Source organism: Macrobrachium nipponense, chromosome 3, assembly GCF_015104395.2.
Source record: "Macrobrachium nipponense isolate FS-2020 chromosome 3, ASM1510439v2, whole genome shotgun sequence".
In the NCBI taxonomy this organism is placed as follows: domain Eukaryota; kingdom Metazoa; phylum Arthropoda; class Malacostraca; order Decapoda; family Palaemonidae; genus Macrobrachium; species Macrobrachium nipponense.
This window is the reverse complement of record NC_087202.1, coordinates 125,252,615-125,278,695: the sequence shown is the minus strand read 5'-3', so window position 1 is coordinate 125,278,695 and position 26,081 is coordinate 125,252,615. Positions and strand designations below refer to the sequence as shown.

General features: G+C 40.1%; 1 protein-coding gene across 1 annotated transcript in view; it reads left to right on the top strand.

Moving 5' to 3' along the window:
• Window positions 1–26,081, top strand: part of LOC135222044 (uncharacterized) — a 261,893-nt gene that overhangs the window by 88,467 nt on the left and 147,345 nt on the right. Inside the window, exons 9-10 of the mRNA XM_064260178.1 lie at window positions 8,977–9,090; window positions 9,955–10,117. Of these exons, the coding sequence (XP_064116248.1) occupies window positions 8,977–9,090; window positions 9,955–10,117 (277 nt within the window). The remainder of the gene's footprint in view (window positions 1–8,976; window positions 9,091–9,954; window positions 10,118–26,081) is intronic.

Genomic DNA, 26,081 nt, shown 5'->3' with positions numbered 1-26,081 from the left:
ACTGCATCAGGGTTACCGGCTAAGGCCTCTCGTTCGAGGGAGTTCCGGTAAGGTTAACCGAGTGCTACGGGTCGCCTACAGCGATTCCGTGCAGCCAGGAACCAGACCTCTCTCGAGTTCCGGCTCAGCGTCAGGTTCACGGCACGGGGCGGAAGACTGGTGACAGCCGCTGATGCGACTCTCACCAGACCAGCTCTCACTCTCGCGGCGAACAGCTGGCTACCCGGGGACGTGACGGTCCACGACCGACCACGGGCTGAGGCTGGGAAGAGGTCCTCCCGTTCGCCGGTGCCAGCCACGGCTGGAACCAGCGACGTGACGTGCCGTGAGGACAAGCACCGGTCTCACTGTGACAGTGGAGCCTGCAGGTCGCCTGACCGTCGCTCTCACAGAAAGCGACTGGGTACGGCAACCAGCACCAGCTCTTCTGATACTCGAGATCGGGGCCGCTGTGCTCAGTCCAGCCGTTCTCCACAGCAGACGGTTCGACCAGGCCTGCAGCTCGATCGCACCGCGGGTTGACGATCGCCTGCAGCCCTCAAAGCCTGCTGGTGCTCCAGCGAGCAATGAGGGAGCGTCAGGTCTGCCTCTCCCGTACCTTCAACCTCCTCGGGTTACACGGGAGGAGCGAGGTATTGAGGAGTGATCGTGAGGGGTGCGCCCCTCATGATCCCACACAACGCCCTACGTGCCAGGCACGGTTCTGGGGACCGGCCAGGACGTATGCGCAAGTGGATGGGGAAGACCGAGAGGGCTGTCGCTGTTCCCCCATTCTTAGGAGGAAGGTTCTCGGAATATGCTCTTGTTTCGAAGGGCTTAAACCGGTCCCACTCTGCAAAGATGCTGTGACTCCGAGATCCAGAGGGACTTTGTTCCCGAGGTTTACGGGCGCTGATTAGTCAGCACAATGATCTCGGGGAAGGATCGCCGCTCCCACCAGCAGAGCCACGTCTCGGCTCGAGTCGTTTTGGGGCCGAGAGGGAACCCAAATCGACGGTGGGTCTGCCGCGATCGGAGCTTGCCGACTGGGTTGAACCAGGTAGTCTCTCGTCTCCGGACAAGAAGGCTCTCTCAGTTCTGGACGGTCGAACAAGCTACTTCACCTCCTCTACTGCGACAGAGGCGTTTCTACGTGTCTTCGGACACCGTATTTAAATACCCCTTCGGTCCTCCTGAGGTTTCGACTCGACGAGGACTGGAATGAGTCGGAGCGGTATCGGCTCTCTCCTGTCAGGTGTCGATTAGCCCCACCCAGACGACGTTCACAGTGGAAGGACGGCGTTCCCCCTCACCTGCTGCCGAATGGGGGGGTGGGGGGGTGCCTGGCCAGCCATTGGGCCGGGGTCCAACAGCAGGCGTTTACGTCCAGGGGCATCGAAGGACGTAGCATTGAGACAGGAGATCAAGACCATGCTGAGCAAGAGAGCTGTAGAAATCGGCACGGATCAGTCACCGGGCTTTTACAGCCGACTTCTCCGGTGGAAAAGTCTACGAGAGGCTGGCGCCCGGTGATAGATCTCTCTCCCCTGAACCGGTTGGTTCGCCAGACCCGGTTCACGATGGAGACGGCACGCGCAGTGCTCGACTCTATCAGGCAGGGAGAACGATTACATGCTTTCAGTGGACTTGAAGGATGCGTATTTACAAATAACCCATTCATCAGTCCTCCAGAAAGTACCTCGCTTCATCCTCGACGGGACGGTGTACCAGGCCACGTTGCTCGGTGGTCTCTCAACCGCCCCACAGGTGTTCACGCGAGTGTTCATCTGGTGTCTCGCTTGGGCCCATTCGCACGGGATACGTCTGATGGGGTATCTCGACGATTGGTTAGTCCTGGCGAGCTACCGCTCGCAGTTGCTACAGGACAGGGATCTACTGCTCGAGTTCTGTCGCGATCTGGGGATCGTTCTGAACTTCGAAAAGTCCGATCTCGAGCACAAGCAGAGGATGAAGTACCTGGGTATGCGGATCGACACGGTAGCAGGGCGAGTCTTCCCCGCAGACTCGGGATCAAGCCAGATTCAGGGAGGCAGCCAACCAGTTCCTGTCTCGGCAGGAACAGGTAGTGCTCAGCGATGGCAAAGTCGTGATCGGACACCTTGTCGTTCACTCGGGAAGCCAGCCCTAACGGGCGTCTTCACCTGCGGTCTCTTCAGGGAGACTGAAGGAGAGTTGGTCACAGGCGACGGATCCCCCAAGCTTTCCATGTCACGGACACAGGAGGTGAGGCAGGACCTAGCCGGGTGTTACTGGACGACAGGAACCCCTTAAGAGGAGTGGCCTCTGCGCACTCTCCCCCCCCGGGACATGCAGCTGCTCTCAGACGCATCGACCGAGGGATGGGTGGGGCGCACACCTGGAAGAGTTGCGGACTTCAGGAGTGTGGTACGAGAACGACAAGCACCTTCACATCAATGTACTGAAACTCAAGGCAGCGTTCCTCGCTCTCCAAGAGTTCCAGGACCGCTTGATGGGGACACTCAGTGGTGTTGATGTACGTCAACACCACGGTGGTGGCTTACGTCAACAAACAGGGGGGGCCTGGTGTCTCTCCCGTTGTATCAGTTGACTCGGCAAGGTGCACGAGTGGGCCGAGGCGCACTCAATAGAGCTGTCGGCACGCTACATTCCAGGGAAGGAATGTAGTAGCAGCACACCGCTCAGCCGTCGGGTCGGGATCAGGTGATAGGGACCGAATGGGTCTCTACACCAGGACGTGGCGGAAAGGAAAAGGGCTTCGACCTGTGGCGGCGGCGACCAGTCGAGGATCTGTTCGCCATCCGGCACAACAGGAAGCTCCAGGTGTTCTTCTCGGCCGTGCCTCCGGATCCATGGGCAGCTGCAGAGGACGCTCTTCAACACCCGTGGGACAACCTCTTCGCCTATGCCTTTTCCCCCGTCAGCCTGATTCGCAAGGGTGATCAGTCGAGCACTGGTCATCCCGAATCTCAGGATGATCCTGATGGCTCCCCAAATGGCACAGGCCATTGGTATCCGGACCTGCTGGCTCTTCTCGCAGAGAACCGAGAGAAATTCCCATGGCACAACCTTCTCGCCCAGCCACACGTCGAGCGGTACCACCGAGCAGTCCAGTCCCTACGTCTTCACGCTGGCTGTTATCCACCATCTCTTGCGAACGAGAAGCTTTTTCGTAGCGCAGCAAACAGAGATGGCTGGAAACGTCCGTCAGTCCTCTGCAGCTGTGTACCAGGGGAAGTCGGCCGTCTTCTGTGGTTGGTGTCGTAGACGGGGCCTATCTCCTCTCAGAGCCACTCTTCAGCAGGTAGCGGTTTTCCTCGTTTTTCTTCGCCGAGGAAGCTCCTCTAAGTTCCACAGTCAAAGGATACAGAGCCGCCTTGACGCTCGTCCTGAAACGACGGGATTGGACATCTCGAACTCGTTCGAGATCTCCTTGCTTAAGAGCAGCCTCCAAAGGTCTTGCCAACCCAGGGAATCACAAGACCCTCTTCTTGCTGGACCTGCATCGGCGAAGAGAGTACGGGAACTTCATGCAGATAATGATGTGGATGAGATGTGCTTTGTCCTGGGAGGACGCTACGGCGCTATCTGAAGAGAACTCGACACCTCGGGCATGAGTGTCGGACGCCTTCTTCGTTAGCAACGGGGTCACCAGAAAGAAGTATCCAAGAACACTCTTTCATTCTGGCTGCGTGAGGTCATCAGGAGGCGTATGAGGCTGATGGTAGTGACGACAAATCCGTACGTCCCGTCCGAGAGATCCACGAAGTCAGAAGTATTGGCCCCTCGTTGGCGTTTCGTAAGAACTTCTCCGTGGCGCAGGTATGGAAGGCAGGGGTCTGGTACAACCAGACCACCGGCACCTTCCTTATACCTCTTGGATATTGCCCATAGGTCCTTGGATCGGTTTCCTTAGGACCCGTGGTGGCTGCTCAACACGTCGCTAGCTAACCCAGACCCTAGCAGGCTGAACAGCATCGAGTCCTGGTGTGACTGTATGAATAGATAGTGAATGAGAAAGTGACTGGCTTCTCTTTCTATCTTTTCTACCCCTCTACCTGTGGGTAGAGGGATACGGTCATACCCTGCTGGATAAGGACGAGATGCCGGTGAGCTATATGACAGAGCCCCATCCTACCCTTTCACTAGGGATAGGAGCAGAATATCCACCACCTTCTACCAAGGGGGGGAAGTGGATGCCTACAAGAGTCAAAACCATGACTTTATCTTTGCTCCTGTACAGGAACAAGTTCTTACATTGCTGGTACGAAGAGATACGCTTGCCTCTCTCTTAGTACTCGGTCCAGAGGTCTGACCATTGATCCTGCGGTGCACACCCCGATCAATCGGACAGAGGCTTGGATCCCTCCCTCGCTCTTACGACCAGGGAGGTTCCAAGGTTGGGCGAACACCAGTCTGTTCACAAAAGGACTCAGATTCCACCCACCAAGAAGTGAGTCTTCCTATTGTAAAAGGACCGAAAGGTTTGTATGAACCGTGTCGGAACAAATGACAATTTGTCCAAAATTGCATTTTTCCTAACTATACAAACATGAGGTCCTTTTACACATAGCCCCACCATCATGCCACACCCCTCACTCTGCAGTTTTTGCTTGGGCCAAAAGCAAAAGTGATTTGTTACCTCCCAGTCGCGCGCGCCTGTCGGACAAGCAGTTAACTACCGAACCCTTTGTTCGAAAGCTTACGGACCTATCCAGCTGCCGCTCAGTACCTTCCTATTGTAAAAAGGACCTCAGGTTTGTATAGTTAGGAAAAAATGCAATTTTGGACAAATTGTCATTTTCATCAATATTTTTATTATCAATAGATACTCCAAGTTCCTCACTGCTGCTACAATGTTATGGATGACGAGCCAGTAGTTATTCTCTTGAAGTGTTCATATTTCTTAGTGCACTATCAGATCCAAATAACAAACTCAGTTTGTTCCGATATGTATATAAACACTCGGTCCTTTAACAATAGGAAGGTACTTAGCAGCAGCTGAACCGGTCGTAAGCTTCGAACAAGGGGGTTCGGTAGTTAACTACTTGTCCGGCAGTTAGCGGTCAGCTCGACTGCGAGGAGAGGAGTCACTTTGCTTTCGCCGCGTAGGTGGATGGACGTGTTGCTCGCCTCTCTGCCCACTTCTTGTCGCATGCTTTGTTTGCTTCACTGAGTGAAGGCTTTTTTCTTTCTCTTTTACTGTGTGCATTTGTGCAAGGATATACGTAAGTATGTGTGTGTTTTTGTATATCATACAGTGAATTTTGTGATTTTTGAGATTTGAAATGGAATCCCAAGAGCCAGAGAGACCCCCTCGCCCCCCCATCAGCGGCCTCGGAAGCATTTCAACAGAGCATGGCACTCAGCAACATCCTGAGTACCATGTTTTAGCGAAGCAACTCTGTGTTCACTTCACACTCCCTGTGAGATGTGAAGATGGCATATGAGATCTGCTGCTCGCTAGGGCCACTACGTGTCTGCAGACACAATCTTGGGGGCAAGAAGTACCACTCATCCTATCCTGTAGAAAATGGTTAGGAAGAGCTCTTAATTTAGTTGTTGAGTCGCCGACAACGGCGACTTCTTAACTCTTAAGCCTTAGTTAACACACTTAACTTTGGCTAGGTTGGTCAGGTGGTGATATATATATTTTATATATATATATTTATTTTTACTTCTTAGCCATCATGGTATGGTCAATATGGTCTAGTCACATTGTGGTCACGCCCCCCGTTGACAGATCATGGAGTGCACCAGCTTTATAGGTCTCTACTCGCTGGCAACTCTAGTAAAGCAGAAGCAGACTTGGGTGACAGTAATCACAAAGTCAGCTATGCTAACAGGTGGAACCAAGATGTAAATCATCTGCATGCATTTGTTTCCCAAAATCCTTCTATTCTGTCCCTTCCCACCTCCAACGGTGGGATTCAGCTATATATATATCTGACAGGTAGTTTCATGAACAAAATGATATTGTTATGATACAATAAAGTTTGTTATACTTACCTGACAGATAGATATAATCAAGTACCCACCCACCTCCCCTCAGGGGGACAGTGGAAATAAAAATTATAAATAGAAAATGGGAATGGTTCCTGATACCCGCCTCCCAGCGGCGGGGAATGGGTACTAACCACTGGCCAACCACTGCGTGTGTCGGAAGTTTTTAAATTCTGTCGGACTTCAGCAAAATACAGCTATATATATATCTGGCCAGGTTAAGTATGAACAAACTTTATTGTATCATAACAATATCATATTTTGCTAGAGACTTCGAATTTGTTTCAAGATGAAGATATAAATGACTGATATTACTAGACTGTAAGAGTTTTAGCTTACAATTGCGTTTTTCGACCATTTCGGTAGAGTCAAAGTTGACCGAACTTGGTTTTTTTTCTATTTATCGTGATTTATATGCAAATATTTCAAAAATGAGGGAAAGCTACAACCTTCAATTATTTTTCGTTGTATTCTACATGAAATTGCGCACATTTTCATATACATAAAACTTTATGTAACGGCTAATTTAAAATGGTGCAAACATTACCACAATCGCACGTATGATTTTTTCGGAAGAGTTATCACGACGTAAAGAAAATGTTATTTTTTTTTCATAAATTCACCATAAATCGAAATATTGTGCTAGAGACTTCCAATTTTTTACAAAATGAAGGTAAATGCTTGAATATTACTAGAATATAACGTTTTAAGCTTACAATTGCGTTTTTTTTCGACCATTTCGGTAGAGTCAAAGTTGACCGAAGGTTGAAATTTTGGGCAATTATCGTTATTTATATGAAAATATCTCAAAACTGATAAAGCTACAACCATGGGTTGTTTTTAGTTGTATTGTGCATGAAATTGCACACATTTCCATATATAAAACTTTATATAACGGCTAATTTTAAAATGGTGCAAATATTACCACAAAAATCGCATGTATGATTTTTTTCGGAAGAGTTACCGCGCGGACGTAAGGAAAAAGTTTTTTCATAAATTCACCATAAATTGAAATATTGTGCTAGAGACTTCCAATTAGTTGCAAAATTAAGGTAAATGATTGAATAGTACTAGAAATATAACTGTTTTAGCTTACATTGCGTTTTTTCGACCATTTCGTTTTAGAGTCAAAGTTTGACCGAAGGTTGAAATTTTGGCAATTATCGGGGGTTATTTATATGAAAATATCTCAAAACTGATAAAAGCTACAATCATGAGTATTTTATTGTTGTATTCTACATAAAAATGCGAACATTTCATATATAATACTTCATGTAACGGCTAATTTACAATGGTACAAAAATTATGTCAAAGTGACAATAATTTCCGAGATGTGTCACAGATACTTTTTAGTGTGGCAAGAAAGAAATTCGCGCTTGCGCGCCTGCATAACGATTGTAAACAAAACAACACCTTGATCCGTGGACTCCCAGCATCCCCCAAGGCGCGTGATTCAAAAGTTTTCGGCTGGTAGGCCTATAAGTATTTTTCTGCGAATTTTAAAAAAAACTTTTGTAAGTCGACGTAAAATACGTCCAGTCGGCGTAAGAGGGTTAGGAGTATTTTAGCATTCCTGTTCCCATAGAGAGCTCAAACCACCTAGTTGGGATTTGACCTTGGTTTTGACTATTCTTACTAAAACACCCTATGAACCATTGCAAGAAACTACAGATAGAAACTTAATCCTCAAGGCTTTCTTCTTGCCAGCTTTAGCATCATCAAAAAGGGTAATCGCTGCTTGGTTGATCTTATGATGTAAAACACACCAGATGTTGGAAGTCTTAACTTTTTAAACATATTCGAGAGCTCGTTGCGAAGACTCAAAACCCTTCAATTCATGATGACAGTTTTGTCTCCTCTTCCATACCTTCTTTGGGAGACTGTTGACAATGACCCTGAAGAAATGGTGTTATGTCCTGTCAGGAAACTTTGTGCTTATCTAAAAAGGAGTCGACATCTTAGACAGGGTTGTCGCAGACTCTTTGTTAGCACATGCTGGGCCAAGAAATGTCCAAGAATACAATCTTGTTTGGACTACAAGAATAGATCATGAATGCCTATTCAACTACATCAGCAGTGCTTCAGGCAATGTCACGCATGCAAGAGCACATGACATTAGAGGACTAAGCTCCTCATTGGCATTTAGGAAGAATATGTCGGTTCTTAGAATTTTGAATGCTGGTTCATTGCAGTGCCAAACCACTTTCACTTCCTTCCACTTGTACTTGAAAGATATTGCCCATAGGTCCTAGGACACTTTTCCATGGGTCTGGTGGTGGTTGCTCAATAAGTTGCATAGCTCATTACATAAGTGGCTACATTGGATTGTTACTGGAATGATAGCTTCTTATCCTCCAAATATGCAATGAACTGTGACATTGTATTGAAACCCAGGAGCTGAACATAAGATATACATATATCTAAGGTTCAGAAATAAAGGTTGTATTCCTTAGAATTTTTCTTATTCGGGTAAAGTACCAGGTGTGGCAAACCTCCTGTCAGTTTAATTACTTAGCTCCCACCAAGAGCAAGTCTATCTGAATGTTTGTATTGTATATGAACAAATGACAAATTTATTAAATTAATTTGCATTTTCATAACTAACAAACCTGAGGTCTTAGCATTTATGGCCCACCTCTAACCACCCTCTGACAGTTTAATCTTAGTTGGAAGAGCAAGTAGTGAGGTCACAAGATTGCGGCTGGATACGTGGGTGGTCCCACTTATCTTGTGACAAAGGACAGATGCCACTAGTCTCATGCATATACAGTTTTATTGATTTTGTACTGGTTTTCAGTTGGAGCTAGAGGGGTTTCCCTGTTATTAATACCTCAGGTTTGTTAGTTATGAAAATTACAAATTAATGTAATAAATTTGTCACATTTAATCAGAAGATGATTTGAATAAAGCTTGCACTATGATATCACATGATCTAATTGACTAGTTTGTATGGTATGTATGTAAAAAACTTATTTATTTCTTTTGTGTTAACAGGAGAGGGGGAAGAGTGAAATAGAAACTGTAATGCAGCTTTTAAGGGAAACCCCAGGAATGTCGTCTTTACATATGGCAGTTTTGTCTCATTTATCTTGCAATTTGCCTAAAGAGGTAAGAATTAAACAAAAAAATGGTGTGGCATTTCTTTTTTTTTTTTTTCTTCCTTTTTAACTAGAACCTATTGTTTCGTGACAAGTGGACAACCTAGAAAGAAAATTAGGACAGTAGTGTTTATTTTCAATTATCATCATTATCTAAAATGTTGAGATATTAGAGCAAGGTGAAGCTAAAGTAATGGGACTGCTAGTTAGGGAGAAACATAAAGGTACAGATGTAAAGCTAAAAGCATACAGAAAAGTAAGGAGTTACTACAGTGATGACTGAAAAAACCCTTACATGAGCTGTCCTGAGTATAGATTTGACAATTGACAGAGCTGACAACAAATAGCTAAGTTTACTCTTATGATACATGTAGCATGATTATATTTTCTGGGGTCCAGCATTATAAAAATGTTATAAGTCATGGAAACAGCACATTGTTCTGTGTATCTCAAGTTAAAGTATACTGTTCTTATCAAACACTACGTATTACCTTTTATAAAGTTTCACTATACCAGATGTTTAATGAAAATGCTGAACCAAAGTTTGAAGTAACTTACTTTTTCTTTTTGCCACAAAATTATTTGCTGATGTTATTTGTCATGTCAGACCACCATACCGACAAGCACTGTTTTACTACTAAAGTTGATGGCCAGGTGGAAAACTAGTGATGTTATTCTTTTGTCATAATTTTCTGCTTTTTTCTTGCTTTTATTTTTATTTGAATTCTTGACTGGCATTTAGTTTTTAAGTTTCTGAATACCTTCCACTTGTACACTAACAGTATTTGGCAGATTTTGTTTTTAATTTGCATAAACTAACAGTATTTGGCCGTTTTTGTTTTTACTTTGCAAACCCCTTTCCTTTTCCCTGAAGATTAAACGCCGTTTAGATAGGGTTGGTCATCTTGACAGAGAATTTGATGATGACACAAAGAGAGCTGTAGAGGCTGCAGCCAGTGAAGAGTTCCTTCGATGTTTGCTGCTAACTCCAGCTCCTCCTCATCATTTACGGGACAGCTTTCGCTCTGTCCTTCCAGGTGAGGTACATAGTACAGTATTTATGATTTACAATTACTTAAGTTTTTTACTAAATGTTGGTTTTCTTTCATAGATGTCATGAATTTAATTAATTTATTGATTATGTAATTTTGCATTTTAAATTGATTTTCATTCTTAACGGTACAAAATTCATATTTCACAAGATAATAATATATTAGTGAGATATAAAGAAAAGATTATAAAACAAGTAACAAAAGATGTACAGTGATCCCCCACTTTTACACGCTACTATTAGGTTCCAGAACCTGCCATGAGAATGCCAAAATCCCCTCTAAAAATGCTTATGACTGGCCTATAACTGCCAAATACCCAGGAACCCATAAACTAAAATGCTTATAACTGTCTATTTGAACATTTTACTGCTTAAATTATCATAATAAAACAATTTAATATCAATTCAAAGAAAAATACACTCCAAACCATCATTCCAAAAATCTAAGACAGATGAGTACTGTTTTACAACTGTTACTCCCAAGTATATACACCTACTAAAATGCTTATAACAATGATTTACTCATTTTAAAATACTGATATTAATGTCAACAGCAAAATATTTATACAAATATTTACAGGCAGTCCCTGGTTATCGGAGGGGTTCCGTTCTCAATGGGGTGCTGAGAAGTGGAAACCCCTATTAACCAAAACTTGGCAGTTTAGGCGCAGAGTTTCAGTTAATGGCGTGAAACTTGGCTGTTATTGCGCCATAAATTGCGGATTTTATGGCGCTAGACAAGCACCATAAAACCAGGTCGCCATTAACCGAGACCGCCAATAACCAAGGACTGCCTGTAATACAGATTAAATAAATCTGTCTTACAGAACGTTTGACTACTAATTAAGTTACCCCTGTACTGTATACATAAGCTGTTTTCTTCCTTAGTATTGAAGTATTAAGGGGGCTGGCTAGCTAATGCCATTCTTTAAGGACAGGACTTTGATATTCATACCACTTAATAAGGTGACTTGGGACATCTCCAAACCGCATATGATTTTCGCCTCTTGACCTTCGGTTTTGTGACGCCAGGGCGGTTTATCCCGAAAATAACCATTTTTCAAATTCTATATCCTCCCTTGATATTTAATATTAAGACCTTGGATTACTACCATATATAGACCTGATGTAGACCTCCAATCAAATGAGGATTTTTTTTCTAAGTCATTTTTTTACTAGATATGAATTTTTCATTATGGTAAAAAAATAAACCCTATAAATTAGGAAAACAAAATTTATAAAAAAAAAAGATGAAACAAAAATTGGAAAAAAAGGCTTCATTTGATTGTTCTATAATGTCTTTCTGAGTTATATACCAAATTCCAATGTTATAGCTTTAAAACTAAGTGAGAAGATAGATTTTGAAGGTCAATTATAGTTTTGAGATACGGGCGTTCAAAGTTTTTCTTCATATTTTTATAACGGCAATGTTAATAAATAATGATTATTATGAATGTATATTTCTTTTTTGTGTATTAATAAACCAAAACTATTTTATTTACCATAATTTAATCATAAATGATGATCCCTTTGCTCATATATCGTAGCTTGGGGCACTGCGTGAGGCAAGATGGGGCACTCATTCCTACGCAAGTCTCTCTCTCCTTCACTAACTTGGCTTATTACAGCGAATTTTCTTCGTCTGTATGTTAGCGAGATGTTTTCCTTATATTTTCCGTTTTGGCATGATGAAATTCTTGCCGAAACAAAGATAAACAAACGTAAATGCAAGAGAATGTCAGAGGTGAAACTCGAAGGTGTACTCTCTTTTTAAAGACAATTTGATAAATCATGATTATTATGAATTTCATATTCCATTTTGGGTATTAAAAAACCAAAACTATATTATTTATCATAATTGAAGATCTCTTTGCTCAAAGATCGTAGCTTTGGGCACAGTGTGACGTGTGACGTGTGCTGTCAGGCAAGACGGGGGCGTTACTACGCAACCCTCCCCTCTTTCTTCACTAACTACTCATATATTATGATATTCTGTAATAATACTTGAGCGATTTTTCTTCGTCTGTATGTTAGGGAGATGTTTTCCTTGTCTTTTCTTCATTGGCATGATGAAATTCTTGCCAAAACATATATAAACATACATAAAAGCAAACGAATGTCAGAGGTGAAACTCGAACGTGTAGACTACTTGAGGTTTGTGCTCGCGCCGAATCATGGTTGAACTTGGTAGCTGACTGAAGTCTCCCTTCTCGACTTGGGGAATGTCTACAGATGCCATTTCTCCCAATTTCTTTGACAATAGTTATCAAAATTTACGATAACAGAAGAAATATTGCATTTTCTTGTACGGATCAATGTTTTAGGCTTATTGAGTTACGTTAACTAATTACCCTGTAACTACCAAAGTAAGAGGAATTTTTACAAAATATTTCTTATACATATTCTCAATTGCCATATGAAGCTCCATGAATTTTTTCATGACTTTGCATTTTTCGCCCTATACCCCCATATAGTATAAGGGTTCCGGCCGGCCCCCTTAACCTACCCTAAGTGATGGAGGAGTTAGCTTAGCCTAATTGGTGGAAGAGTTAATGTAGCCTAATTGGTGGAAGAGTTAATGTAGCCTAATTGGTAGAAGAGTTAATGTAGCCTAATTGATGGAAGAGTTAACGTAGCCTAACCAACCAAGCCAGGGTGAATCTGGTCTTGCCAACTTAAAATAAGTTAGTCAATTCTTAATTGACTATACAGGCAGTCCCCGGGTTACGACGGGTTCAGGTTACGACGGGTTCAGATTACGACGGGTTCAGGTTACGACGTTCCAAGGTTAAGGCGCTTCTCAATCATATTCATCAGATATTTTTTCCAGGGTTACGACGCATGTTCCAGGGTTACGACCCCCACAACGCTCATCTGGCAGATGAAATATGACACCAAAAATGCAAAATAATTAATATTTGAAGGTTTTTTTGGATGGAAAATGCAATAAGAATGCAGTTTACATAGTTTTCCGTGCACCCAAAGCATTGAAAGTAAGGTTTTCTTAGGATTTTTTTATGATGTTCCGGCTTGCGATGATTTTCGGCTTATGACGCGTCTCAAGAACGGAACCCCGTCGTAACCCGGGGACTGCCTGTACCTACTTAGCCTAGTCCAAGTGGTTGTTGGCTAGATTAACCTAGCATCTGCAAATGGGTCTCTTCCATCCTGGTCTAATTTCAGTTGGCTGAAGCAAGGCATTAGATCCTCATCATATCTGGAAGGGGAAGGTGGGGAGAGTTCCCCATTCTTCAAGAATGAGGTGGGGTGAAGTGACGTTGGGTACAATTCTGTGCTAGGTTACTTGAGAATAGCACCATGGTGGTTTCTGGCAATATAGGATTTCTCTTTGGAAGGTAGCATATTGAACATATGCCCGTATAGTGTAACAGATCATTGCATAGGGTGTTATGTGGTTGGAAAGTAACATTACATGTAAAAAATGAGCCATGTCCTGTTAACAGATTAATTCCTTAGAACATGTCTGAATAGAATATATTATCATAGGACATTCCCCTGGTGTTTTCCTATGATATACAGGTAATGACCTACTTACGACCTATGCGACATATGTCTGATCGACTTTACGACTATTATTTTCGGCAGAACATGCATACGAATGTACAATACTTTTTCCTGCAGCGTCCGCGCATCTCTGAGTCCCGCGCTCACTCAGTGTTGCCTGTAGCTCAGTACTGAATGCATCTCTCTCTCTGCTGTCTTCATTTTTCAATTGTATTTTTGAATGTTTTCTATTTTTTGCACCTGTATTTTGTATTTTTCAACATTAAACAAATTGTACTGTAGCATCCAGTGTTTAAATTAAACCTGACAAAAGTAACAACAGGAAACAGTATGATGCATAGAGAAACGGGTTTGCTATGAACGTAACAATACATAAGACGCAATGTCGTGTACGAGACGTTACAAATGGTATAAAAATTCCAAGAAATCATAACTAGGAAATACAATAAGTACCGTATATTTCGGCGTATAAGTCGACCCTTTAGCCCCAAAAAATCATGCCAAAATTAGGGGGTCGACTTATCTAACGGTAAAAAAAAGTGAATCTTTATTATTTTGGCATATCTTTACAGGAATCCAGGCTTTACAGTTGGCTAATAAGAATGACAGCCTTGTTGAGGTAACTATGTATGTAAATACCAGTATTAAAAACATTTCACACTGTAATACGACAATAATAATACATTAGAACATCCATTACCTTAAATAAAATGAAAAAAATCAAAGTAACTTGAAGAAACCCCAATTGCACAGCAAGTGTAAACATTGCGTAGCCATTTGTAGTACAGTAATTGAGAAGGATGCGTTGACTGACAGTTTTGTATTTACCGGGGTATTGTTCAAAAACATTTATGGTATGAAATCTTTATTTATCACTAAATAAAATAAAAAAAAATTTATATTTAATAGTAAATATGTATTTAAAATCCTTCAAAATTACTTGAGTCATCGTCACTTGAATTAAACAATTCATCAAACAAATTATCATTCACGGTTTCATCAGGATCCCAGTTTGAATCTGGTGAATCATCTGCAGGTTCGTTTTCCCTCAAATGAGCCTGTTTATGCCATAGAAGAACCAATGGTCAAGGAATATTCCAACATAATAATAAAATACTGGCACGTCGTTTTAACAACCCAATCAAAATATTAACTTGAGTGGCAGTTTGTACATACATATATACGTAGGCTGTTATGCACCGTTACTTAGCACTTTGTTTGTTTACATTACACTCGAGTAACGTATCTTTCGTTTCGTCATTTCTAATCATATTTGCCGGTATATTCATCTTTTATATATTACGCAGATTTGTTAATATACCGAGTATATTACCAGTATTTCTTATGATAAGTAGAGCAACATATGTACCGTAATATCATTCAGGTTATTTTATATGATAAGTTTTACCCTGCTGCTTATTTTGAGCGTACGGCTGGCCTCACATTTTATAGGTCGACTAATATACCCGATATTAGTTAAAATCATAAAAATTTACTCAGAATTGGGGGGTCGACTTAAACGCCGAAATATATGGTAAATTAACTAAAAAAAGGATGAATTTTTATATGAACATGACAAACAAAGCATTATGAAACAGTATGATGCGTGGAGAAACAGTTTGGACAAACGTTTGGCGAATGTAACAGTATGTAGAGAGACGTTACAAATTGTATAAAAATTCCAAGAAATCATAACTAGGAAATACAATAAGTAAATTAACTAAAAAAAGGATGAAATTTTATATGAACGTGACAAACGAAGCATTATGAAACAGTATGATGCGTGGAGGAACAGTTTGGACAAACGTTTGGCGAATGTAACAGCAAGGAGTAGTAATGTCGTGTAGAGAGACGATACAAATGGTATAAAAATATAGAAATAATCATTACTAGGAAATACAATGAAGTCTAAAGAAAACAAAGATAGCAAAATAAATTAACTAAAGAAAAGGTTGAACTTACAAACGTAGCAATATGAAACAGTGTGATGTGTGGAGAACAGGTACGTCTGACAACTTTGACAAACGTTAACAGTAAGGCGTAGTAATGACATGTGTACATACGTAGGTGTGAGATGTTACACATGCTACAAAAATGTAAAGAAATCATAACTAGGAAATATAATACACATTCTAAAGAAAAAGACAACAAAATAAATTAGCTAAAGAAGGGGTTGAATTTTTACATATATGAACTTGTGAAAGAGTATCGTAAAGTACTGTCGTAATATATGACAATAACAATATGCACTAAGAATGGTAATACAATGGTTTTAATGATAATGAACGTTAAATAATAATGAATTATGACTTAAATATGATAATATAAGTAATAATCTAAGAAAATGTTGATAAAATATGACTTTCAGATGATGTCAATATCATTACACAATATGTATATGTACGATAAACTCTACGGTAATTTAGCAGATATCGACTTGCGTCCAAATTGTGTTACAACTGGTTTTGCAGAACCAATTGCGGTTGTAAGTAGGTCACTACCTGTAGTCTGTATAATTGGAAAAGTTAAGTGTATCTTAGTTTTTACAGGAATACTGAGCTGATTAATAGCTCTCCTAGGGCTGACCTGAAGGATTGGATATTTTTTATGTGGCTAGGAACCAATTGGTCACCTAGCAAGTGGACCTGCAGCTTTATGTGGGATCTGAACTGCACTATGTCGATAAATTAATTTCTATCACCAGAAATGAGTTTCTCTGATTCCGCGTTGGCCGAGCCGGGAGTCAGACCTCGGCCCACCGGTTTGGCAGATGAGTGCACAAACCACTCATCTAGAGAGAGGAACTGGTAGAATTGAAAAACCATGCAAGAGCTGTCTCAGGGGTTTTACCCTTTGAGCAACTTGAGGATTCCATTTGGGATACTGGGAACAACCTGGAGGTTACACAAACTCTATGTTCTACCAGTTCCTCCATGTCCCGAACGGAAGAAGGGGTTCCAGTAATTAAGGAGGACCCAAGATGAGTGATAAGGTTTATCTTAGCACAATCATCGCTACCAGATTCACTGGGGAAGAGGCACCACCGATAGATAGAATTATTATCTCAAGGTCTGGAGTTTGCCCAGTATCCCTTTTCGAACTAACAGCTTTTAAGATTTTGGATGTAGAGTGTTACCTCGGATGTAACATGACTCCAAAAGGTCTTCGGCTCACATATACAGAATGACTCTTTGGCCGTGACTGCCTGTATAGAGAAGGTTTCTGTCCATGAAAGGCATTCTGTCAGTAGACAATGATATTGTGGAGAGGTTGTCAGAACAGAAGGAAGTCTCTCTGTAATTACATGTATGGTGATACACATTGGACTGGTGATTGGGCATGTGAATATCACTTCACACTGAGTAATCTTCAGATGAATCAGGAGCAGTGAACTGGATGGGGCACATAAGAACTTCGATCTGATAAGTGAAAACATACTCCGTATCAGAGTAGACTTGATAGATTACCACCAGGCACATACATCAGTCACGTTACAGGAAACTGACCGCGGATGGTGGTCTTCCTCTGACCTTGGTAGAGTGGGATACTCAATAACCAGGTTTTTGACGTAGACTTAAAAGTAGTTAGGAACAACAGTTCCAATTTGCTCCAGAATCCGGGATAATGAGTCAATGCAGCACAGGTCATGATGACAGATACATTTCTTAGTCATGCTTCAGGAGGGCCGGCTTTGACTTGTCAAAGTACTCTGTGGTTATAGAAAGCACTACGTCACCTAGAATATAAAGGTGGTAGATGTAAAGGAACAGGCCAAACAGGCGATCGGTCAAGCCTACTCCTTGTTGTCAAGTTGTACCAATGGGGTCATACAGAAGAGAAGGTCATCAGAGGAATACGTGCCTTCTTGCAATTAAGAACATATCTGTTAAAATGATCGTGACGGTTGGTCTGCGACTGTATCGAAGTTCAAATTGAGCAATGTTAAGAAGGTGTCTGTCTGTTCATTGAAATTTGAGAGTTGGTTCATTGTTATGAAAAACCATTTTCAATTTCCTGTATATAAATAAGGTTGCCCAGAGGTCCTTGGACACAATTTCCTTGGGTCCTTTGGTGTCTGCTCAACAAATTGTGTAACTCATCCAGCACCCCTGGCGGGTCAGTTGGTAGCTTGTCTATGAATGTGAAATGTAGGAGATAACTGGCCTCTTTCCTTTTCAAATTTCTGTCTCCTTCTTTACTTCAGGCAGTAAGAAGAGAGTATCATCATAAGCTGGAACGGACAAGATGCAGGTGAGTGAAGTAGCCATACTGTTAGGATTAGTATCAGTAAGATACCTATCAGTAGCAGGACATTCCTCTCTTTAGCAAGGGGGAGAGGAATGATAACAAACCTACATGAGTGGATGAATTGGTTTGTAAGAAGACAGATCTTCTTATCTTCCTCGGAGGCAATGAACTATGACATTGTGTAGAACCCAGAAGTCTGACTCTATGATATTCATATATGTCTTAGATTCTGAAATACTGGTCTGTTGTTTCGTAGAATTCTGGTATTCAGAAAACTGATCAAAGGTGGCAAACTCCCAGTTGGTTAATAGTACTTACCTCTCACCAAAAGTAAGTCTATCCTAATGTTAAGACCGAAGGTGTTTCGTATATGAACAAATGACAAATTTTTATCCAATTTGTATTTTTTATAACTTACAAACCTGAGGTCTTAACATACAAAGGCCCACCTCTAACCACCCCTCTATCAACTAACCTAGGTTGGAAGAATAACTAACGGGGTCATGAGTTAGAGGGGTATGTGGGTGGCTCCACATGTCTCATGACCAAGCACAGATGCCAATAGTCCCTTGCGTACACAATTATTTTAAACTTTACCGGTTTCCAGCTGGTGCTAAGTATTTATCCTAATGCTAAGACCTCAGGTCTGTAAGTTATGAAAAATACAAATTAGTTGACAATTTTTCATGTTATCCTAATCTGGCAGGCATATTCATTCTTCTTTTACTTGCCTCCAAAGTGAACTAGAATGAATGATCGACATTCATTAAGGCTATGGATACAACACTGCCGTATCTGATTAGTGTATACTGAGTGTATACTGTGGTAGTCACCTGTAGAATAAAATTATTAAATATATAAATGCGTTGTTACATGAGATAGCATATGTAATCATCAAAAATTATATTGAATAATACAGAATTAACTACCGCTGTTATATCCACTAGTACTGTACAGTATTGTTAGACTTTGTCACACGTAGTGAATTTTCATAATGTTTAAAGAAAAGGTTATGTTTGTTAAGGTATCTAGATAACTAAATAGATACTTATATTTACATTGTTATGGTTGTGTTATGATATTTAGTTTTATAAATAACCTTCCATATTTTGAATGGTGGTGTAGACTTTGAAGGTGTATGGGCTGCTGACCTTCTGATGAAATGTCAGAGGGGTCCACAAGGTCATCCTCAGAGTTTGTTTGAGGCGGCAGATGAGATCTAAAGATGCTGTGCTAAGCATTCATTTGAACTGCGATGATCAGTTACAAGGGCATTAGACACCTGTTACACGTCCGACAAATGGAAAGCCCTTTCTCTACATCAGGCATTAGGTGCCGTCCAAGAAGTAACCCAAAAGTCTGTGAACCATGGAATTCTGTGGTATAGATTTTTTTGTGCACAACAAGGGCCTGTGGAACCTGTTAAAACATATGTACATTGGTGTCAGGAATTGTTTAGACTGCTTTCCGATGCCCTCAGTGGCAAGAAGATGGGTAGGCACTTGAGAAATGTCAAGTTCTGTCATGATCCAAGTGCAAAAAGACTCCATCCCTTGCAAATGGGTACCACGGTAGCAGTCCAAAATGTTGCCTCCAAGGCCTGGGATCACAGTGCAAAAGTCATTGAAATGAAAGGAGACTGCCAGTGTCATAAAACTAGATGGTAGGGGAAGAATATCAATGAGAAATAGAAAACGTCCCGGGGAATTAAGAGTGCCGGATGCCCCACCCACTCGTACACCTCCCCAGCTGACTTTTGTATGCTGACAGGGATGAGGAAAATAAATCCCTCGAGTTGGCATGGAAACCACATTATGTAATTTTTCAATTATATAGAATTTGATTTTTTTCTGCAATGAATATGTAACCATTTCTGCAATAACTTGTCACTTTCATGCAACTAAATGTCATCCTATTGTTCAGTAAGTACGTAATCATGTTCCACCTATATCATTTTTTTCTTTATACAACACCATTTTACCTTCAGTATGCCATAAACTTATCTTCTGTATAATACTTGATAAACCTTCAATTTCATAAAAAGTGTAATACATTTATTTTAGAGAAGGGATGTAGGATGTTTCCATATGTCGCATATAAAAGAAGCGTTACTTATATTTCCGCCAAAATGTGCTTAAGGCGGGAGATATTGAGTCTGCCGCAGAGCCTCGCTTGAGTGAGCTGGGCATCAACACTGTCAGGTGCATACAACTGTTGCATATTGCCCGTGTTTGAGTATATAACCTGTGTACATCTATCCATGTGCTTAGAGCTTTTTCTGTTTTTACAACACACTATTGTGCTCTGTTGAGCTAATTTCACACACACAAACTCAATAGCAAAGCTTTGCATATGCTTTCCCTATGCTTAAAAATGTTACATCTAAGTGATTTGTTCTTGCTTACTTTCCTAGTGATCTATGTGTAAGATTTTTTTCTCTTCCCATAATATCTATCAGTATACCCTTTTCAGCTAGAGTAGGCACTTCACAGGCTGCTTTTGAATAAACAAAAGATAAATGCACGGACTGTATGGAAGGTACACTGTTTTAGATAGCTATGCTTGGACTGAAGTGTGAAGTTGTGATGCTGGGAGAACAAGGATATCCTTGCCTGATTTGTTGTGATCCATTTCATCTATTTTGTTTTGTGTAAATTTTTTGTGTGATTTCTGCATGCCAGGCTGTTAAATTAAAGCCAGAATACTTCAATTGGTTGTATTTTTTTGGGTATGGAACAGATTTAGTCCGAGTTCTGAGGGACCACTGCATAAGAGTACAGGAATAGCAAACAGGTTGACAAAAAAATCTTTACTATCCAAATTACTTGTTGTTCTAGGCAATTGTGAGCATGTGACTCCAAAAGTAATGTTAACCCTTAAACGCTGAAGCGGTAAAAAAAAAATGTCTCCTGTGTGCCGGAGGTGTTTCAGAGTGAGCGTGGAAGCAGAAAAAATATTTTTTTCAAAAAATCACAGCACGCTTAGTTTTCAAGATTAAGAGTTCATTTTTGACTATTTTTTTTTGGCATTGGCTGAAGTTTAGTATGCAACCATCAAAAATGAAAAAAATTATCATTATCATATATAAATTATGCGATATATGATAGCGCAAAAATGAAATTTCATATATAATTGTATTCAAATCGCGCTGTGCGCAAAACGGTTAAAGGTAACAAGTTACTTTTTTTCCGTTGTAATGTACACTAAATTGCGATCATTTTGGTATATAACACTTTGTAAAACGATAAAAGCAACACAGAGAAAATATTATCACAAAATAATGCACAAATTTTTTTCAAAAATTCACCATAAATCTAAATATTGTCCTAGAGACTTCCAATTTCTTTCAAAATTAAGACAAATGATTGAATATTACTATACTGTAAGAATATTAGCTTACAAATGCAGTTTTCGACCATATCTGACGAGTTAAAGTTTACCAAATGTCGATTATTTTTATATATATATTTTTTATATGCATTTATTTCGGAAATAAGAAAAGCTACAACCTTCAAATATTTTTTGTTTTATTCTACATGAAATTGTGCACATTTCCGTATATAAAACTCTATGAAATGCCTAATATGAAATGGAGCAAATATTCCGAGAATGGGACGTACGCATTTCGGAGATTTGTGGACCAACCCCAGGGAGAATCCGCTGGCAGCGAGGGGGAAGGAAAGTTTTTTTTTTTTTTAAATTCACCCATAAATACTAAATATTGGGTGGCTAGAAGAGACTTCAAATTTGTTTCAAGATGAAGATAAATGACTGAATATTACTAGACTGTAAGTTTTAGCTTACAATTGCGTTTTTTGACCATTTCGGTAGAGTCAAACAAAGTTGATTCCGAACGTAGTTTTTTTCTATTTATCGTGGTTTATATGCAAATATTTCAAAAATGAGAAAAGCTACAGCCTTCAATTATTTTTGTTGTATTCTACATGAAATTACGCATATTTTCATATATAATAAAACTTTATGTGGAAAACGGCTAATTTAAAATGATGCAAAACCATTACCACCAAAATCGCACATATGATTTTGTCGGAAGAAGAGTTTACGCCGCGGGACTGTAAATGAAAATGTTATTTTTTTTCATAAATTCACCATAAATCAAAATATTGTGCTAGAGACTTCCAATTCATTGCAAAATGAAGGTAAATGCTTGAATATTACTAGAATATAAGCGTTTTAGCTTACAATTGCGTTTTTCGACCATTTCGGTAGAGTCAAAGTTGACCGAAGGTTGAAAATTTGTCACATCTATTTTTTATATGAAAATATTTCAAAATTGATAAAGCTACAACCATGGGTTGTTTTTAGTTGTATTGTGCATGAAATTGCGCACATTTCCATATATTAAAACTTTATGTAACGGCTAATTTAAAATGGTGCAAACATTACCACAATCGCATGTATGATTTTTTTCGGAAGTTACCATGCGGACGTAAGGAAAAAGTTTTTTCATAAATTCACCATAAATCGAAATATTGTGCTAGAGACTTTCAATTAGTTGCAAAATTAAGTTAAATGATTGAATATTACTAAAATATAAGAGTTTTAGCTTACAATTGCGTTTTTTGACCATTTCGGTAGAGTCAAAGTTGACCGAAGGTTGAAATTTTGGTACTTATCGTTATTTATATAAAAATATCTCAAAACTGATAAAAGCTACAATCATGAGTATTTTTTTATTGTATTCTACATAAAAATTTGCACATTTTCATATATAATACTCCATGTAACGGCTAATTTAAAATGGTACAAAAATTATGTCAAAGTGACGAAATAATTTCTGAGATGTGTCACAGATACTTTTTAGTGCGGCAAGAAAGAAATTTTCGCTTGCGCGCCTTCATAACGATTGTAAACAAAACAACACCTTGATCCGTGTACTCCCAGCATCCCCCAAGGCCGTGATTCAAAAGTTTTCGGCTGGTAGGCCTATAAGTATTTTTCCGCGAATTTTTAAAAAGAAATTTTTGAGTCAACGTATGGTACGTCCATTCGGCATACGGGAGACATTTTGACTCGACGTTTAATACGTCCATTCGGCGTTTAAGGGTTAAGTGCCTTATTATAGGTTAAAACCTACATTCCTAGTATTTCCAGATCAAAATATCTTCTTTCTAGATATTTGTTATTAATTTTGATATTATCTAGGAAGGATCCTGTTTGGTAAGGCTCTTAATTTGTATTTTTGACCTGAAGTACTTTGGGATATATCAAATTAGCATCAGGTAATAAATTAACTTCAGATAAATTTTTTGTTGAATGATATGTATCATGACAGGCAGCCCCCAGCTTGTTATGACGGGAGTTCCGTTCTTGAGACGCGTTGTAAGCCGAAAAGCGTCATAAGCCAGAAAATTGTCAAAAATCCTAAGAAAACCTTACTTTAAATGCTTTGGGTGTACAGTGGGGCCTCGCTTAGTCGCGGATCAGCAATCACGGATTCAGTTAATCACGGGTTTTTCCTTGGACCACTTCTCAATCTATATCACTGGTATGAATCGCAGCATCGAGGGCTTGTCCATTGTAGGCTAAGTCTCGTCCGGTTCCGATAACCAGCAAATGCATGAACAGATTCACATTATGATATTAACTGACAATAAAGGTAATAAAACCATTCTCACCTTATATATTATTGGCATATCCTCATAATATATAGCCTATTCATGGAATAATTCCACATCATTGATCAACTTGTAGTTGAGCAGCCAGCAGAAATGTAAACATTGAGTTACACTTAACAGCACCTTTGTCATTCTTAACCTTTTAGAAATGTTAATAGTAGTAGTGTAATTACAGTAGTAATAACATTTAGGAAAACATTAATTTTCAATTCGAACTTCAGTATTGTTTTGGTATAACGTAATCAACTTCTCTGAACACTGCAGTCATACAAAAGATAATTGTCATAGATTATCGTATTGTTGTTTGTGATCGGCGACAAAGCGTAAATGTAATAAAACCATTTTTACCTTATATATTATAGTCATATATTCATAATAAAATGCATATCTTATATATTAGCATATCTTCATAATAAAAAGCCTCTTCAAGGAATAATTCCTTGGGAATGCATTTTTCAAAAGACAAAATACACTTTACATGTTTACAGCATGCAATGATTACTTTATTTTGATGTGATTACATTAATATTCCAGTATGGTACTCTAAGCAGTACAGTAACTATTTTTTTTATCATAAATGTACATATTCATTCACGAAAAAAATACCTATGACCACCGTGACGTCACCAAACCTAGTCTCGTTGGTACGAGCAAGATTCACTAATTACTGTGTTTTCTTCTTCTTTTCATGACTAAATGCATTTTTAGGATACACTCATTTACAAATTTTCAAATACTATGAATGTAAATAGCAAAATATCCTCTCCTCTCCTTCCTCTCCTCTCCTCTCTCTCTCTCTCTCTCTCTCCTCTCTCTCTCCTCGCTCTCTCTCTCTCTCTCTCACTCTTATCACTTACAGAAAAAACTATAATACTGATCTATTATTCTGTGATTTACGAAACTGTGCTTCAATACAACTTTTATAGTTGACTCAATGATTATCACATTATAACAGTATACAAAAGAATATCTTATCACTATCCATGTTTCATTTCTTATCACCATAAAAGGGATTTTGACGTAGGAAAAATCTATTTCTGGGCAAGGAAGCCGTGTCGCCCAGTGAAATGTGTCCTCTTTAGCACTATTTGTAGTAAAATATTGCTATAATACCAGAGAACTGCTAAATTGGACATGTCAGAAGTCTCTGACTCGCTCAACTAAATATAAGATGTCGGTATAAAACTGGGGCGAGTGTTAAACACTACCACAGCAACCCCTCCAATTAGCCTTTTCCTCATCAAAAGACCCTAAATACGGGGAGCCGACCCATAGGTCACACCCAGCTACCCTGTTGAAGGAGTCTGTGACGTCATTCTTATCAATAGCATTGAAGCTTGGTGCACAGCAAGGGGGAAAAAAAAGGGGGGGGGTTTCACTGGGCGACACGGCTTCCTCGCCCAGAAATAGATTTTTCCTACGTCAAAATCCCTTTTCTGGGCTCAGCCGTGTCACTTCGTGAAATTGTACCAGAGAAACACCAAGCTACACCCCTCTGAAATGAAATACAATATTAAATTGAACTCAGAAGGGTTAAAGAAATAAAAAAAAATCTAGAATTGGAAAAATACAATTTATTATTTACAAAATTTACTCTATAGCAATAACATGTGGCAACAAAACACGCACATAATAAAATAATTACTAATAATTTGTATATCTGTAACACTATACACCAATCCTAACAACTAAAACATTTGCTGAGGTAGGTAAAATGTTAATGAGGCTGGCATAAAGGAAAAGATTCATATGACACAAGGACGGTGCTATATTGATGTAGTAGCAGGAGACACTGGTCTCCCTACAGCTATTGCATGATATTTAAGATCCTCAAAAGACTTAAGGTAATGCTTTTTGAAAACCAAGGGTGACTTCCAACCAGTATACTTCTTCGATCATCGAAGTTCATATATTTGAAGAAATTTACAGAAGTTGCTATAGCCCGAATGTCATGCACCCTGGGAAATGACCCTGGGCTGGCTTTCTTGATAAAATACAAAATCTGCTGCCTAATGCCCTTCAGAGATAGTGTACCACCATCTTCTCTAATGAAAAGGGGGCCCTCGGAATAGGTAGATGTCCTAGATAAATAGTCCTTAAGAGTTTTAACAGGACATAAAGATGGATGTTGTGGAAGCGGAACAATCTTCCATGGAGACCACCTCATCAAGGGGTCTTCATTCTTAGCTAGAAATTCTTTATTTGGCGAAAGCAACACGTCCCCCGAGGAAAGGAACTCAATATGCGCTGCATCTCTAGATAAAGATGACAGCTCCGATATCCTGGCACCTGAAGCCAGACTCAATAAAAACAGTGACTTACGCAGAATGGTTTGGTAATCACATTTGAAGTTGTCTGTTTCCGAGGCTAACCTGAGAACATCATTAAGAAACCATGACACTGACGACGGTCTGTGAATGGGCCGCAGGCGTGCACATGCTCTTGGGATAGAGGTGAAATAAGACTCGGTTAGATTGATACCGAACCCGAGAAGAAAAATCTTTTTCAGAGCCGACTTCGTGGTTGTTATTGTTGCAG